We start from the raw sequence: 16,842 nt of genomic DNA, 5'->3' as shown, positions 1-16,842 counted from the left end.
CCACAGAATCTCGTCTCTGCTGTTTGCGGACGATGTGGTTCTGTTGGCTTTGTCAAATCAGGACCTTCAGCGTGCACTGGGGCGGTTTGCAGCCGAGTGTGAATGAGAATCAGCACCTCCAAATCCGAGGCCATGGTTCTCGACCGGAAAAAGGTGGTTTGCCCTCTTCAGGTCGGTGGAGTGTCCTTCCCTCAAGTGGAGGAGTTTAAGTATCTCGGGGTCTTGTTCACGAGTGAGGGACGGATGGAGCGTGTGATTGATAGATCAGTGATGTGCAGTGATGCGGTCGCTGTATCGGACCGTCGTGGTGAAGAGAGAGCTGAGTAGGGGGGCAAAGCTCTCGATTTACCAATCGATCTACGTTCCGATCCTCACCTATGGTCATGAGATTTGGCTCATGACCGAAAGAACGAGATTGCGAGTACAAGCGGTCGAGATGAGTTTCCTCCGCAGGGTGGCTGGGCGCTCCCTTAGAGATAGGATGAGGAGCTCGGTCACTCGGGAGGAGCTCGGAGTCGAGCCGCTGCTCCTCCACATTGAAAAGAGTCAGTTGAGGTGGCTCAGGCATCTTTTCCAGATGCCCCCTGGACGCCTCACTGGAGAGGTGTTCCGGGCACGTCCCATCGGGAGGAGGCCCCGGGGAAGACCCAGGACACGCTGGAGGGACTACATCTCTCGGCTGGCTTGGGAACGCCTTGGGGAGCTGAGGGAGGTGTGTGTGGATCGGGAGGTCTGGGCGGCTTTGCTTGAGCTGCTGCCCCTGCAACCCGACTCCGGATAAAGCGGAAGAAAATGGATGGATGGATTTTTCTTCAGCAGTCTGTTTTGTAAGTTATGTTTCATTAACATTTTAAACAATAAAATTTTGGAGAAAAAGTTCAAACATGAAACCACAGCAGGGACCGCAAGTTACAAGCTACCTGTATAAAGCAGGCAGTTTTATTATTATTATTATTATTATAAATATTTTTGTTCAGCAGTTCGTTTTGTAAGGCATGTTTCATTAACATTTAACAATTACATTTTCAGTGCAATTTTATTCTACGATCAAATTATCAATGTGAAATTTTCATCATGATGGATTCCATAAAAATTACAACATTTATCCTCATTCATTCATTCTCAGCCGCTTATTCAGATCCGGAATAGAACATATTATTGCCGAAGAAATATGCAGAAAAATGTTCTATGTTTTGTTTACGGAGGCTCAGGACACGTTCAAGGAGCTGCAAGATTAGAGGAAATCCTGGATTACGCTTCACTAGAACCTCAGCAATGACTTTCTAAATAGGGATTGATAAAAGAAACAATGTCTGAACGGAGAATTACTGAAGAACGCTAAAACACACACACACACACAAACAAAAAAGCAATAGGTTTTGAACTCGACAACAGGCTGTTGTTGAACGCATCACAATCACAGCAAAATGAGCAAAAACAAACGTTTACTGGTTTCTCGTAACGACTGATTAATATTTACCTTAATTTCACTGGTGAGGGAAGAAGAACGACATATTCTTTAAATTAGACCAACCTTTTTTTCAAGGAGAAGGATCCTTTATCCTGATGAAATTTAGCTGAAGCTGCTCTTGTAACTGTTCGATCAATTCTGCACAACGATATCGATTACGGATGCATCCGCACAACAAAATAACTGCAGCGGACCGACACACGGAGCTATTTATGTCACAGCGGTCATGACGTCACATGTTCCAGCACCGCCCACTAAATCACTGTCATAAAATAACACAACAAAAAACACACAAATCAAATAAATAAACGCATTTTAATAATTCTTAAATAATAATCATTCACTTTCATTAATATTGTGAGAGCAGATTTTTCTTCATTTTCATCTGGAAAAAAACCGACATTTAAGTGTTTCAAAATGTTCACGTCTACAAAGATGCTGTTTTGTTTGTATCATGGTGCAGATTCAGAGAAAATAAGAAAAATGAGATGGTTTTGATTGATTTGTTTATTTGAACGTGTGAAGGTTTGAAGGTGAGTTGGTCTTTTTACTGTGACTTAAATTTCCTATCAAAAGAAAAGTCATAAACATTATTATACAAAAGCCAAAATGCCACATTTCTTCATATGGTGGAGCTGATTAAGGCAGCTTTTATATATGTGTGCATGTGTGGATAATGTGCATTAGAAGTGACTGTTATTTTTATTTATTTTTTATTTGTTTTTTATTATTTTTGCAATAATAAATGGAACATTGCATTGCCGTGAATATATATATATATCAACACACGCTTTAGTAATATTAAGAAAACGCAGAGGCTCCCACACACACAAAAACACACCATGATACGTTACAGCGAGGTGACCGTTTACAAACATTAGCACGCAAATGTCGCTCTTACACCAGCTGGCCGCTAGAGGTGTCACTAGCGCCAATAAACAGATCGTGTCTCCACTATTTAAATTCAGTATTCTGGGACCACATACGCATTTAAACTGTAGCTGTTTACACACATCAAGAGGAATAAATATCTGCAGCATTTAGTATTCTTTAAACGCTGCTGAGCTCACGGAAGACTGTCGTCGTGGGCGGCGGTCATGTGACGTCTTGTGGGATGACGTCACGTTCAGGTGAAGAAGTGTCCTTCGTGAGTCTCAGCATGTCACCAAAGGAGCCTCTGCTCGGCACTTTGAAAGGTGAAAGACAAACAAACGAAAAGCCTTTCTAATCATCAGATAATAACATGTTGCTAGTTCGTGTTGTTGTTTCAGAGGAGGCGCAGTACAGCGGCCTCTAACGGCCAGCTGGTGTAAGAGCGACATTTGCGTGCTAAATGTTTGTAAACGGTCACCTCGCTGTAACGTATCGTGGTGTGTTTTTGTGTGTGGGGGAGCTTCTGCGTTTTCTTAATATTACTAAAGCGTGTGTTGAAATATTAAGTACTGCCGAGCTGTTTTAGGGGAGATTGGGGTTATTTGTTACAAGCTTGTGCTACGTTCCAGTCAGCTCGGAACTTGAACTTTTCAGACTGTCTACATGAAAGTAGTGGAATGATGTTTGAAATTGCAGCTGGGACTGGTTAAATTGTGCAGAATGAATCTGCTCCGAGTCCCCAGAGACATTAAGCAGTGACTTTCTAAATAGGGATTGATATAAGAAAGAGCAAGAATTTTAGCTGAGGAAGCTTCTGCGATTTGAAGTGAAACGTCCTCGCGTCAGACAACCCAGTCCAGTCGAAGATTCAAGCTTCTCTACTACTGGGACAAATGAAAATGATGATGGTTGCATTCTTGTGGTTTTGGTAGGAGGTTCTCAGCTGGTGTCTCCTGCTGCGAAACCTCGCCGATTATTTTATCTTTAGGGTTAAACTTCTCTGACATGCACAAAAAGTCTAAACATTTTGACAGCATTTCTGTATCTCTGCAACAACTCACAGAAGTATTGCACAGTAGCAGAATTCCGACATGGTCTGGTTTCCAGAATTCTCCACCTTTCCATACAGGATGATGAGGATGAAATTTAAAAAAATGTTAATTGCATCAAACAGATGAAGCATGTAGTCTAACGTGAAGACAAGAAAATTCAGTAAGGTACAAATATATATATATATATATATATATACACACACACACACACGAGTATATCTTATATATTATATTCCGATTCTAAGGTGGAACTATGCCAGTATACTAAGGTACATGTCATCAATGTCGCTTGTTAATCCACCAAGGAGGTGATATTTTTGTTTCCTGTTTGTTTTGATATCACAAAAGGACATGAACAGATTTCAGTGAAATTCAGTTTAGAGTTGGACTTTGAGCCAAACAAGAAATTATTTAATTTTGCTTCAAATGTTGATCAAAGGGTAGACTTTGCCTTTGTTGCCTTTGATATCTTCTTTGATTCTGAAACTGTTTTTGTCCAGCCTGCTTTGATCCTAATCAAGGGGCAGATCCTGCCTTTGATCCTTGATAAGTGAGTAGGCTTTGATGTTCTATCCTGATTCCTTTGATCCTGATTGCTGAATATAGACTCTAATTACTTTGATGCTGTAACCAGAATTAATTGAATCAAAGATCATCAAGTGGTGACAACAATGTAATCTCATTGGCCGAGTTTAAAGATGATGTTACACCCCGTGTCATTCTGTTTCAGTGCAGGTTGCATTCATGAAACTGTTGTGCATGTTTGCCCTCTGCCAACAAATGGAGACAAACATGTCACTTTGTGGGTTTGTTTCCTCCCAGTGTGTCTCCTCCACCTGCAGTCAGACGGAGCGACGCTGACCGACACCAACCCACATCTGGCTTCCTGCTGTGAGCTTCTCGAGCTGGTCCTCAGAAAAGGGCTCCAGCGTCAGTATCCTCACTGTCTGCTGCCAAGGGATTTACTTAAACTAAAAAACAACAACAAAAAAACATCTGATGTGTACTTTGCCTCGTGGTTCATTTACTGTGTGTGTGTGGGAGGGGAACCTTCCCTGTGGGTGCGAAGCTGATGCAGGTGAAACATGAAATACTGGTACTAGTTTTGACAGAGCCGTTACTGTTTTGTGTGCAGTATTTTAATTTTAATTTGTTCAGCTGCAGCTGAAATAGTTAAGATACTGTATGTATACAGTACATATATGCACTGTATACATACAGTACCAATCAAATGTAACAAGTGCTGTAAGGCAGCTAGGAAACAAACTGACTTCCTCAGGTCCAGAGTGCGTGCTTCTGGAGCTTTCATGCTCCTGAAGTTTAGGATTTCATATGGGATTAAGTGTATTTTTCATATATATTTCTGCACATCATCAGCATATGTGAGTATGCCAGTTTTCAACTGTTTCTAGTTAAAAGTAGCAGGGTTATATGTCTGGGTTGAAGGTTTGTTTCTTGGAGGAGGATGTAAATTTGCCAGGGGAAAGAGAAAACACCACTGTCACAGCACCAACACTCAGTCGCCTTTGAACAATTCCTATACTGCAAAACCATGTGACTCTTGTGTTGGTACATAGGCAGAGCTAGGAGGGTGGATTTTAGCCCCCCCGAACACACACACACACACACACACTGATGGTAGCAATGACTCTTTTTTAAAAATCCTTATAATGAAACAAATGAATAAATTCACAATGTTTCTGAATGCTTGTAATGGTGAAGCAGTTAACACAAGCAGAATCAGTTGCATTGTCAAAAACAGAATCAGAATCAAATTTATTGCCAAGTAAGTTCTCACATCCAAGGAGTTTGATCTGGTGTCATTGGTGCATAAACAACAATAAAAATAAAAGGAACAAATACTTCTGGAAGCATTAAAAAGACAAATAGGCAAAAATATGTTCACTGTCAATATAACATAGTGGAAGGGGGCTGTTAAAAGGCATGCGGATGTACTGTAACTTTCAGTGTAGGGATGATCACTCTGTATTTTGTGTGTGTGTGTGTGTGGGGGGGGGTGGGCGGGCAGAGGGAAGGTTAACAAAAAGTACTGAGTTGACAGGGATCGGCCACTATCTTCCTTGCTCGCCTCACAGCCCTGGAGGTGTACAGGTCCTGTAGGGATGGCAGATTGAAAATGATTCAGTGTGTCAAAATGCTTGGAACACTGAATGAAACATTTGCTTTCAAAAATGATCCATTGATTCAGAATGCTTGAAATGCTAAAAAAAAAAAAAGGAAAGAAAAATAAATAGTTTCTAAACACTTCAAAGATGACCATAGTGCCATCTAGTGGTCAAATCAATACGTCAGCACTGGTTCCTGGTGGGATTGGTTGAGTGTGGGTTTTTTGTGCTTTGTATCTTCAGAGCCAGTTCTCGGTCTGGTGCACAGAGACTACTGGCAGTGTTTCAAACATGTGGCCCAGCATGATGCCTGTGGCAGGTATGGAGATCCGGTTTCAGTCAAACACACTGTGGTCTTGCGTTTTTTGAGTGTCGTCATGGTGTTGTGGCTGTTTGCAGGCTGTGCGCTCTGTCTCTGGCAGTGGAACAGACCAGAGTTTGCAGGAAGCTGCTCACTGCTCAGGGTAGGGGGCGCTATTTGCTGAGATTGGCCCTCAACCGCAAGCTCCTCCCACAGTTCATCACACCTGCTGCACACGCCCAAAGTCCTGCAGGTCAGACACACACACACACACATTTATATTACTGCTGCTCTGCTGCTGATCATGATGATGTGAGATGCTTTACACGAAATTACTGCTGAAGGTTTTTAATGTTTCACTACTTCTCAGTGGTACAATCTGGCAACCTCAATCCTCAGACACGAAGAATTTGTTGGTAAGAAATTTTTATACCTATTTGTGACTAATATTTGCATAATAGTCATGGTTATTTAAAATGTTTTCATTTATTGTTGTTATTTTTTTCTCATGAACACAAACTCAATACATAATAAACACTTGATACTGACACCATAGGTATTCCTTTGGGATTAAATGAACTTCAGTTAACTCAGTATCAATGTATGGTAGACACTTGAGACTTACACTATAGGTATGTCCTGTGGAGTAGATTATTACCGCCACTAAGGGAAATTGGAGTAGGCTGTGTTTTCACCCCTGTTTGTCTGTGTGCTTGGAACCCACAAGTTTTCATAGATCATTATAAAATTTTGACAGAAGATTCATATTCTGATAGGTAAGAATGATTCAGTTTTGAAGGTCAAAGTCAGGAAAAAATCTTGGCAAATTGGAAAAATTCTCTGTGCTTTCACATTGAGCAAATTTCTGTCAAACAATCCAACCATCCTACATTAACTCTTTCATATTTGAGAATGTTATGTAGGATGGTATCCTTTATCGACTGACGAAGTCTGGTCCGGATTACAGATTTTGTGGTCATTTAAATTTAACAATGAAAACTCTATTTAATGTACATTTTACATTATATCTTTTATCAAACGTGCCCCAATTACTCTCATATTTGAAGGTGAGGTGCAGACTGGCACTCACTATCACCTGACAAAGTTTGATCTAGATCTGATCCGGATTATGGATTTTGTGGACATTTGAATTTAATATTGAAAAGCCCATTTGATGTACATTTAGGGAATAACCCCCTTGTGTCTGATGATTTGTGGATGTTCATGCTATTATACGGTTGCAATTGCTTTGTGTTTTATTATTAATAATGAATGTGTGATTTTTCAGTATAAGTTTCAGGGCCTCCCAAACTAGTAAAAAACTGTGACTTATAGTCTGTAAAATATGGTAATAATAATGGTTAAAGATTTTTTTCTCATCAGTACAGTTCAATAGGAATACATGCTAGACCCTTGATACTTATACCGAAGGTATCCCATAAGGAGTAGGTGAGCTGATAATATTTTGGGATTTGTACGATGCATATTTTTGCTATTAATGATGATGAAGTGAAATTTTTTTTCAACACCCATTACTCAAGACTGCATTATTTTTTAATAATCGTCTATAGAGCAACACAAATACGGCAGTTTGTCATGCCTGAATGTTTCCACTAAAACTTGCCAAATCAACACCGTTTCCTGTGTTAGACATTGTTAACAGAAAAATCACTGTTTTTCCAATTCCAGAACCTTTCATGTCGCTGCTGTTGGTTCTCTCTCAAATGGACTTCAAACTGAACATGGAGGTTAGAGTCTGTTTGGGAAATTTGTCATCATTTTTAGTCTCTCCTGTAAAATACAACCTTTGTATCCAGACATGTTTACGGCACTAATAGGGAAATGTGGATTCTTGTGACAGAACTGCAGTTTTCTGGATGAGAGTTGGCTCCTACCGGTAAGATGGGACACTTATTATTTTATGGTCTTGGATCATTTTCCATGCACGGGAATTAATGGATTGTTCTGTTGGGAACGGTGGCATAAGACGGCTAATTGTTGGTATTTGCTCCCAGGTGTGTGAGATGTATGACGTTGTCCCGTGTCGGGAGGTCGGGATGGTGTTGAGGTTCGTCTTCCATCAAAAGCAACTTTCTGTGTAGTCGTTTTAGAGAATAAACATGTACAACCCGGTGCATAGTCTGCATTTTATTTTCATTTTTTTAAATCTCTGCTTTCTTCCATCATTAGATATCTTAATGGACGTGTCTTTGTCCTCGACCTGATGCCTGGTAGTCAAGCTCAAGTGGACAAGTTTATCTGTACCGGCGACGTTATTGATGAAATCAATGGGGCGTCACTGAGGAATTCCAAAAATGGGCAGGTAGGAATGCTGCGTGTGTAACCTGTCCTGGACTTGAACTCATGACTTTGTGTATGAATGTCAGATGCTCTGGGGTCTCAGGATCCTGGTGCTTTGGTATTTTTGGTCTCTTCAGAGGATTGTTGGGTACTGCTGGAATGACACAAAGTACTCTGACATGGTGTCTTCTTTGCATTGTGAGGGAACGTTTCCTGCAACATTTTGGACATGTGGCACATTTCTGTGGACATGATCCAGCAGGCAGGTGCCTCCATGTTGAGGACACCTACAGCTGGAGGTCAAGTCTACACCCACCTTTTACCTGGCTGCAGCAGATAGATGGTTACTTTCAAGAGGTGGGGATGGACTGGATGTCTGCATAGGTAGTGATCATCTAGGACCCGGTGCAGTTCCTCGGTATGATGGATGGTGATGCACAGCACCTGTGCATGCTCCCAAATTTGTCTTGGCCTAAAACCAATGGTGCAGTACCTGTTCTAGGCCAGGCCCAGCATTTCCTCCAAGTTTTCTAAAAGCATCTTAACCAGTAAAATGGTTCTACCCCTTTACTCCAGGATGGTTGACTTGCAGTATCCAGGACCAAACCTCACAATGTTTTGGTAGAAATTGTGCTAACTGCATCCGTGCTTAATTATTTTCAAAAATCTAAAATGTTCTAGCTTAAAGTTCTTAATTACCATTGGTCTCAAGAGCAGGAAAAAGCAGAACCTTTGGCTTTGAATCCAGGTGGGCTCCTTCAGGTAGTTCGTTGTATGCGGTATTCTGTGTCTTTGCAGGCTGGCGTGGTTCTGTCTCAGCTGAAGGGCTGTCCTCTGTCTATCCGTGTTCTGCGATGGAGGGACCATGATGGAGTGTATCGGCCCCTCGTCAAACTACTGCGGGTCCTGAGGATGGAAAATCCCACGATGCACCTCAGTTCTGCTTCTTCCCATCATCCAGCCGGCAGGGACCAGCAACCATCTCTGACACAGTGCCTCAAAGACGGAAGGTAAGTTCTTTACCACTTTCTCGAGGACAACTTTTTCCCCCCGACCTGAATCTGTTTGTTGCTATAATGACGCAGTGTAACACTTTTCTTGAAAAATATAAATTGATGTTGAACCGCGTCTCTTTAGCAGGATCGTGTACATTGTGCAGTTCTTGGGAAAAGCAAACATCGGGCCAGTAGGTGTTTGATTCTGGTCTCTCTGTGATGTATAGTCCACGGCCTCACTCAAATACTGTACATTTGTGGTGTTGTACTGTATAATTGGTACAATAACTCGTCTTTCTCTAGTTTGGAGGCAAGGAGGTGTTGCAGCACGCGATTCCTCAGGTGCTGCAGAAAAACCTACCCAGCAAGGTAACGAGGACCCACCTTCTGAGTGCACTTTGACCCGACAGATGTTCAGTCTTCTTACTCAATATTTACAAGTGCCATGTGTTATTTGCCCTGTAGGAGGCGCTCTTAGACCTGAAGGAAACACATCTGACATGCACAGAAACAAACAGTAAGCTGGTGAGTGGATTTGTGTCAGCAGCGAGAACTGGTCAGTGTTCCATGAGGGTTGGAAGAGAGTTGATTAAATTAGGTCCAACTTTAGATCAAATGGTTAAGCTTGCCACCAATTGAGCTTTGATCCTGTACTCACAAGTGTGGATTTGTGATTCTTGAACTAATCTTACGTCCACTCCTCAGTCCTGGTTTCAGGATCAGGAATTGGAGACCGAGTAGTTGCTGTAAACTTCAACAGTGATTTGAGAACATTGGTCAATGAATTTCTACACTTTAGAGCAAAAGCTTTCAAAGTAGAGATATTGAGCATACCACACCATCTGACTTCAGACCCAGGGCCCATGTAGTTGAGTCATAGATGCAGTTATGGTCTTAACAGTGAATGCGTCTGATTTCCTCAGCTCTTTGAGCATCATTACCCAGAGATCTCCTGTGTTGGCCGCTACGATCAGCCAGACTACACGATATTTGCCTTCTGTGTGGCGTAAGTACTAAATTTGCACCCAGCAGGCCATGCACTGGTTGGAACCCTTCTAAAGAAATCATGTGATTGGCTGTTTTCAGAGACTCACCAGAAACTCCCCAGACAGGCTTCTGCTGCATCGCTCTCAAAACAAGTACCATTAAGGAGTGCAAGGAGATAGTCTGCTGTATTGGTGAGACATCTGAAGTCGTCAGTATTCACACATGTATAATTTTTGATGCTCATCTCTTTTCCCCCCCCCTCCAGCCACCGGGTTTAAGCACAGAGTAGTTTGTATGATTAACTGTAAATGTTATACACTGTATCAGTGATGCTCAACAATAAACTACACAAGGACTTCTACTGATAAAGTCCTTTAATAGAAAGACATGTGACAACATTTTTTTTTCTCCATAAATAGTATTAAATGTAGCTGCCAAGACCGGTGAACATGTAAAAGCAGTCCAGAAAAATAGAGAAGGGTCCAAACTCAATGTTGGAGTAACCTTATACCCTGAATCAGTGAGACTTGTTGATCGAGACATGCTGGTATATTATTAAAGCATTCTATGGAGAGCCTGGACCCTTGAGGAAGCTGCAAATTATCCACTTGCAGAAGGTTCCCAATGCCCATGAAGAGCCAGTAGAGCATGTGGGCAGTACAATAACGTAAGGTGGAAATGACCTACGATGGAATAAAGTAGACATTCCTACTCCACAACACTTCAACTACCTTTGTTACGTACTGTACTCAGGCCAGTGGAATGTCTGATTCATCATCTCAGTCTAAAATACAAAATTCAAAAAGAAATCTATTCAAAAAAAAAAAACAAGAAATAAATGTCCACAAACATGATTAAGTACGATAAATAGGGTAACTTTTGACAATGTTGTCACTATAGCCACTTAAGCCCTCTCGCCCCTTATCCTACGGGCCAGCTGGATGTCTTTAGGCATGATTGTGACACGCTTGGCATGGATGGCGCACAGGTTGGTGTCTTCAAACAGCCCCACAAGGTAAGCTTCACTGGCCTCCTACAAAGAGAAAAACGTTAATCAGCACACATGCATATTTTAATAGGTGAAACTAAAAATGTCTCAAAGGGGACATCATGCAGTTTATAGCAACATCTAGTGGTGAGAATTTTAGACTCCAATGCCACATATTAACTTACCTGAAGAGCACCAATGGCAGCACTCTGGAAGCGCAAGTCAGTCTTGAAGTCTTGGGCAATTTCTCTCACCAGTCGCTGGAACGGCAGCTTGCGGATGAGGAGTTCAGTGGACTTCTGGTAACGACGGATCTCCCTCAGAGCCACAGTTCCAGGCCTGGATAAGAGAAGACAGACTATTATCAGTAACTGTACAACAGTTATGCAGTTCGTGGTCCCTTCTAGGAAGAGACAGAGATGAGCCCTGTATCCATCTGATCAGACATAAGAGGGGCCGATGTCCTACTGCGATTGCAGTGTTTGGCATGAGGGACTTGTATTTTATTGGCCCAACTTCACTGGGACGAACATCAGTCCCACATATGAAGTACTGAAACTGCAGCAGGACGCCAAACTTGCACAAAGATTCCTGCATCCGTAGAGAATTGTCACATATCCAGAAGGAAACGAACTGTACAAAATGATCTAGATTGTCCCAACATTTCCTTTTTTTAGTACCAGCTGTTTCCTTTACCACTAACAAATCACAGCAACACTGCCATCTGCAGTACATCTTTATTTGGTAAAGACATTTATTCTGAGATGAGCTTGACTGCCAATTGTTTTGGGTTTGTTTTTGTTTAATCCATGGAGCGCGATGATTGAGCTGTTCCTCATGTCTTTGTCAAAGCTGCTTGTAATGTAGTACAGTACAGACCGTGCATCCATTGTTTTTTTTTTATTAAGGGTTTCATTCAGGACTTCTCATTTCCTGCACAATGATGCAGTAATAGTCATGTTCTCTCCCATTAATAGAGAAGGTATGTGACCTGCACAGCGTGTACTTCCAGTCCAATCATACAACATGCTGTTACAATAACAGCAACTTTGCTCCCCGGCTCGCCATCATTCTTATTTCCTGTTCAAAGTAGTTATAATGTTGTATTGTTGTGCAGCCACAGGTAGAGATGCAGAGTCGGTGCCAGGAAAGGGGGCCACATTATGTGGACTTCACATTATTTCTGCCAAGGGATGTAACAGTGATCTGATACAATTAAGAGCAGTACATTTACATTTGTGAGCATGTAGTGAGATAAAGGAATGTTTGAATTAATACATGGGTCAGTATAATAATGAATGTGAAACAACAAAATTATTAAACTGTACACCCACAACGGTGAGGAAAGGAGTGTGAAACAACCGGATCGATTTGTGCTTGGATTTCAAACAAAACAATAAGACATGGGCTTGAAGGTGAAACTCCCTCTATTGTTTAGATGTGCACACACTTGTACCAAAAAAAAAAAAAAAAAAATTTGGTAGAGTCGGAGTCCAGCCATGTTGCCCTATTAACCATCTCTGCCCCACAGTCCTCTGCCAAGTCACCTCTCAGGTGATTTTACGCAGCCGTCTTGCTTCATCAAGTAGGACTAATAAAATTTTGGTGATTAAAAAGTTTTTACACAGTGACAAAGTGCTGAACGGTGCCTGTAACAAGGCTTCCTAACCACAATAAAAACAAACTCTTTTTTTGCATCATCCTCAGACTGTGCAGTTTACATTCTAGACATGTTGACTCCCAAAATAAGTGAGATTACAAAGCAGCACTGGGTGACCGGGGTACCTGTAGCGGTGAGGCTTCTTCACTCCGCCTGTGGACGGGGCGCTCTTCCGGGCTGCCTTGGTAGCGAGCTGCTTCCTTGGCGCCTTTCCTCCAGTAGATTTACGGGCAGTCTGCTTAGTACGGGCCATCTTTCACAGGCTATAAAAAAAAAGTAAAATAACTTAAAAAAACCTAAGCATCATAAAACCAAAATCGCAATGACGAATAATGAAACCAGACATTCTGGATGTCAGTGTGCTACATAGCTTGACTTAGCAAACATGGCGCCGATTTTCCCCTCCCCCTCCCGGCCGGAGTCACACAAGGCCCCAAATAAGATCCGACAAAAGCGGGAATTCCCCTTTTCATAAACCAGCACAAAACACTAAAGCGTTAACAGATTGGTGATGTATTTAAAGAATGTTTAACCGGTGATACAGTCAGCATTGTCACACAGCGGTTAGCTTGGGTTTGTTTTTGTTTTTTTTAAAGCTTCGCCATTTTAGCGCTTTCTTTCACTAAAGAACGCGTCGATTCCGCCAAAACGAAAACCTAAGTTAGTCGACAGTTACCTCAAATTACGAAATATCTCAACAAGACAGATCATATGCCATTTACGTGATACGACTTTAGAGGTCAAACGACAGCGTTTTAATTCTAAACTGTTCGCTGAAAAACATTCCATTGTTCTATTTTTAGCTCCGGCTAACATTAGCCTGCACCTCAAATACCACACAAACCAGAAAATCACCGAATCAAAATAATTAAAGTAGACACGAGAAATCCGCGTTTTTCCTCGCAGCTAATCTCTTTACCTTTAAAACACCGGGTATCAGGACGTAAAAACGGCTATCAAAAACTCCTCTGACAAGATACGGAACGATTGGCGCCTTTCGAGGACGAGCTCGAGTGTTTTATACTTTGTAGTGACGTCATGTTTATAAAACACGACGTTCTCATTGGTTCCTCTAGTGACGTTTCACTCACTCTCACACACACACGCACACGCACATTATATATATATATATACACACACAATTAAAATGGCAAAACTTCAAAAGTTTCTAAACTAAACACATCCCTACATAAATTTTCAGAGTAACATTAGATTAAACTTTATTGTTATTCTGCAGAGTACTGGTACAGGGCCAATGAAATGCAGTTAACAAATATCCAGAAGTGCCAAAAACAACAAACAAAAAAAAAACATTCAATGCAAAGTGTAAATTAAGTAATATGTGAGTGAGATAAACAAATAGGAGAAGGACAAATAGGAGAAGAATAGTACATTACAGCACTGTGTAGTCACAGTCACCGGCCACTTTATTAGGTACACCTTGGTAGTACCGGGTTGGACCCCCTTTTGCCTTCAGATCTGCTTTAATTCTTTGTGGCATAGATTCAAACATTCCTCAGAGATGTTGGTCCATATTGACATGATATCATCACGCAACCAGTCTGCCCATTCTCCTCTGACCTCAACAAACCATTTTTGTCTGCACAACTGCTGCTCACTGGATATCATCTCTTTTTTTGGACCATTTTCTGTTAACGCTAGAGATGGTTGTGAGTGAAAATCCCAGTAGATCAGCAGTTTTTGAAATATTTAGACCAGCCTGTCTGGCTCCAAAAACCATGACACCTTCAATGTCACTTCCCCATTCTGGTGTTCAGCAGGTCATCTTCACCACGTCTAGACGCCTAAATGCTTTGAGATGCTGAATAGGTGTACCTAATAAAGTGACTGGGAGTGTATAAATAAATGACTACAGTGACATACAAATAGCAGTATATACACTAGTGTATTAATAGATCTACAGTAGCCTGCAAAAGTATTCAGCCCCTTGGTATTTCACACATTTTAATTTGTTTATGCCATTTCAAATACAAAAAGTAAATCAGGTTTTTCAATATAAAAATTCCTAAAATTATCGTCCTTAGACTCAAACTGAAAGTAAATCTCTACATCTTGATATAAATGAATTAAAAATATAAAAGCCAAGATGATGGGTTGCATAAGTAATCAGCCCCTTTGGTATAATACCTGTAAATGATCAGTTTAATTGCCAGTTTTTTTCAGACAAGCCAGGAGATGGATACATGAATATTTCAAAGTCACTGAATATGTCTTGAACTTTATTTACATCAGTTATGAAGAAATACAAACAATGGTAAATCTGCATGGAGTAGACAGTTCTCAAAAACTGACTGTGCAAGAAGGAGAAGAGTGAGGAAAGCCACCAAGACACCCAGACAACACAGAAGAAGTTGTAGGCTTCTGTGGCTGTGATTGGAGAAATTGTGCACAGTGCATGTTTTGCATTTTCTATCCCCAGTTACACAGCTTCATGATGAAGTGGAGCAGAGGAGGATTTTCTTTCACCAAAACATTAAATCTTGGCTTGCATCTCAGATGTGCCTTCTGGCAAATTGTAGCTGAACTTTTAGGTCTTCTTTTTAATCTGTCGGCCTGTCAGAAAATGTATCATCTATGCATCTGTACTAAATAAAGACAAAACTTCCTCACATTTACTGTAGTAATTGGGTATGAGCTATGGTATGAAGTTGAAATAGCTCATTGATGATAGGATGTCATTTTAATTTAACCTTTATTTAACCAGGTTAGTCCCATTAAGATCAAAATCTCTTTTGCAGGGGAGACCAAAGCAATTATCTTCTTTTTCTTTGTCTTTCGGCTGTTCCCATTAGGGGGCGCCACAGCAGATCAATCGTTTCCATCTCACCTGTCCTCTGTATCTTCCTCTGTCACACCAACCACCTGCATGTCCTCTCTCAGCACATCCCTAAACCTCCTCTTTGGCCTCCCTCTTCTCCTCCTGCCTGGTGGTTCCATCCTCAGCATCCTTCTCCCTATATACCCTGGGTCCCTCCTCTGCACATGTCCAAACCATCTCAATTGCACCTCTCTGACTTTGTCTTCAAACCGTCCCACCTGAGCTGTCCCTCTGATATGTTCATTCCTAATCTTGTCCATTCTTGTTACTCCCAAAGAGAATCTCAACATCTTCAGCTCTGCCTCCTGTGTTTTTGTTAGTGCCACCGTCTCTAAACCATACAACATAGCTGGTCTCACTACTGTTTTGTAAACTTTCCCCTTCACTCTTGCTGATATTCTTCGGTCACAAATCCCTCCTGCCACCTTTCTCCACCCACTCCACCCTGCCTGCACTCTCTTTTTCACCTCTCTACCACACTGTCCATTACTTTGAACAGTTGACCACAAATATTTAAACTCATCTACTTTCAACACTTCTGCTCCCTGTAACTGCACTATTCCACTGGGCTCCCTCTCATTCACACACATGTACTCAGTCTTGCTTCTACTGACTTTCATTCCCCTTCTCTCCAAAGCATATCTCCACCTCTCCAGACTAGATTCAACTTGCTCTCTACTCTCACTACAGATCACAATGTCATCTGCAAACATCATAGTCCATGGGGACTCCTGTCTGATCTCATCTGTCAACCTGTCCATCACCACTGCAAACAAGAAAGGACTCAGAACTGATCCTTGGTGTAATCCCACCTCCACCTTGAATGAGTCTGTCATTCCGACTGCGCATCTCACCGCTGTCACACTATTCTTGTACATGTCCTGCACTACCCTAACATACTTCTGTGCCACTCCAGACTTCCTCATACAATACCACAGCTCTTCTCTTGGCATCCTATCATAAGCTTTTTCTAAGTCCACAAACACACAATGTAACTCTTTCTGTCCTTCTCTGTACTTCTCCAACAGTATTCTCAGAGCAAACATTGCATATGTAGTGCTTTTTCTCGGCATGAAACCATATTGCTGCTCACAGATCTTCACCTGAAGCCTAGCTTCTAATACTCTTTCCCATAACTTCATGCTGTGGCTGATCAGCTTTATGCCTCTGTAGTTACTGCAGCTCTGCACATAACCCTTGTTCTTGAAAATAGGAACCAGCACACTTCGTCTCCACTCCTCAGGCATCC

At 41.5% G+C, this 16,842-nt stretch overlaps 2 protein-coding genes across 4 annotated transcripts; one reads left to right on the top strand and one right to left on the bottom strand.

Annotated features, from left to right (window-relative positions):
- Window positions 1-2,504: 2,504 nt before the first annotated feature.
- Window positions 2,505-10,477, top strand: si:ch211-250n8.1. 3 transcript variants are annotated; one of them, XM_034194547.1, is made up of 16 exons: window positions 2,511-2,667; window positions 4,219-4,326; window positions 5,766-5,841; window positions 5,922-6,076; window positions 6,194-6,239; window positions 7,513-7,571; window positions 7,685-7,720; window positions 7,839-7,891; window positions 8,014-8,146; window positions 8,923-9,134; window positions 9,262-9,310; window positions 9,423-9,488; window positions 9,585-9,645; window positions 10,041-10,125; window positions 10,206-10,297; window positions 10,372-10,477. In XM_034194547.1, exons 6-16 carry the CDS (start codon window positions 7,521-7,523, stop codon window positions 10,434-10,436), a joined length of 903 nt encoding a protein of 300 aa, XP_034050438.1. In that variant the 5' UTR covers window positions 2,511-2,667; window positions 4,219-4,326; window positions 5,766-5,841; window positions 5,922-6,076; window positions 6,194-6,239; window positions 7,513-7,520; the 3' UTR covers window positions 10,437-10,477. The 3 variants fall into 3 exon arrangements, with proteins under 3 accessions (XP_034050437.1, XP_034050438.1, XP_034050436.1); XM_034194546.1 differs by having other exon boundaries at window positions 2,505-2,667; window positions 9,585-9,644; window positions 10,043-10,125; window positions 10,206-10,477; XM_034194545.1 differs by having other exon boundaries at window positions 2,512-2,667; window positions 9,265-9,310; window positions 10,206-10,477.
- On the bottom strand, window positions 10,463-13,812 carry LOC117531440 (histone H3.3A). The gene is made up of 4 exons (XM_034194548.1): window positions 13,674-13,812; window positions 12,880-13,017; window positions 11,280-11,433; window positions 10,463-11,139 (listed from the first exon to the last, which is right to left on the bottom strand). The coding sequence occupies exons 2-4, from the start codon at window positions 13,005-13,007 to the stop codon at window positions 11,011-11,013; spliced, it is 411 nt and encodes a 136-aa protein (XP_034050439.1). The 5' UTR covers window positions 13,008-13,017; window positions 13,674-13,812; the 3' UTR covers window positions 10,463-11,010.
- Window positions 13,813-16,842: the final 3,030 nt, after the last annotated feature.

Source organism: Thalassophryne amazonica, chromosome 18, assembly GCF_902500255.1.
Source record: "Thalassophryne amazonica chromosome 18, fThaAma1.1, whole genome shotgun sequence".
NCBI classification, from domain to species: Eukaryota; Metazoa; Chordata; class Actinopteri; order Batrachoidiformes; family Batrachoididae; genus Thalassophryne; species Thalassophryne amazonica.
Note: the sequence above shows the minus strand (reverse complement) of the source record. Positions and strands in the feature narration are given on the sequence as shown.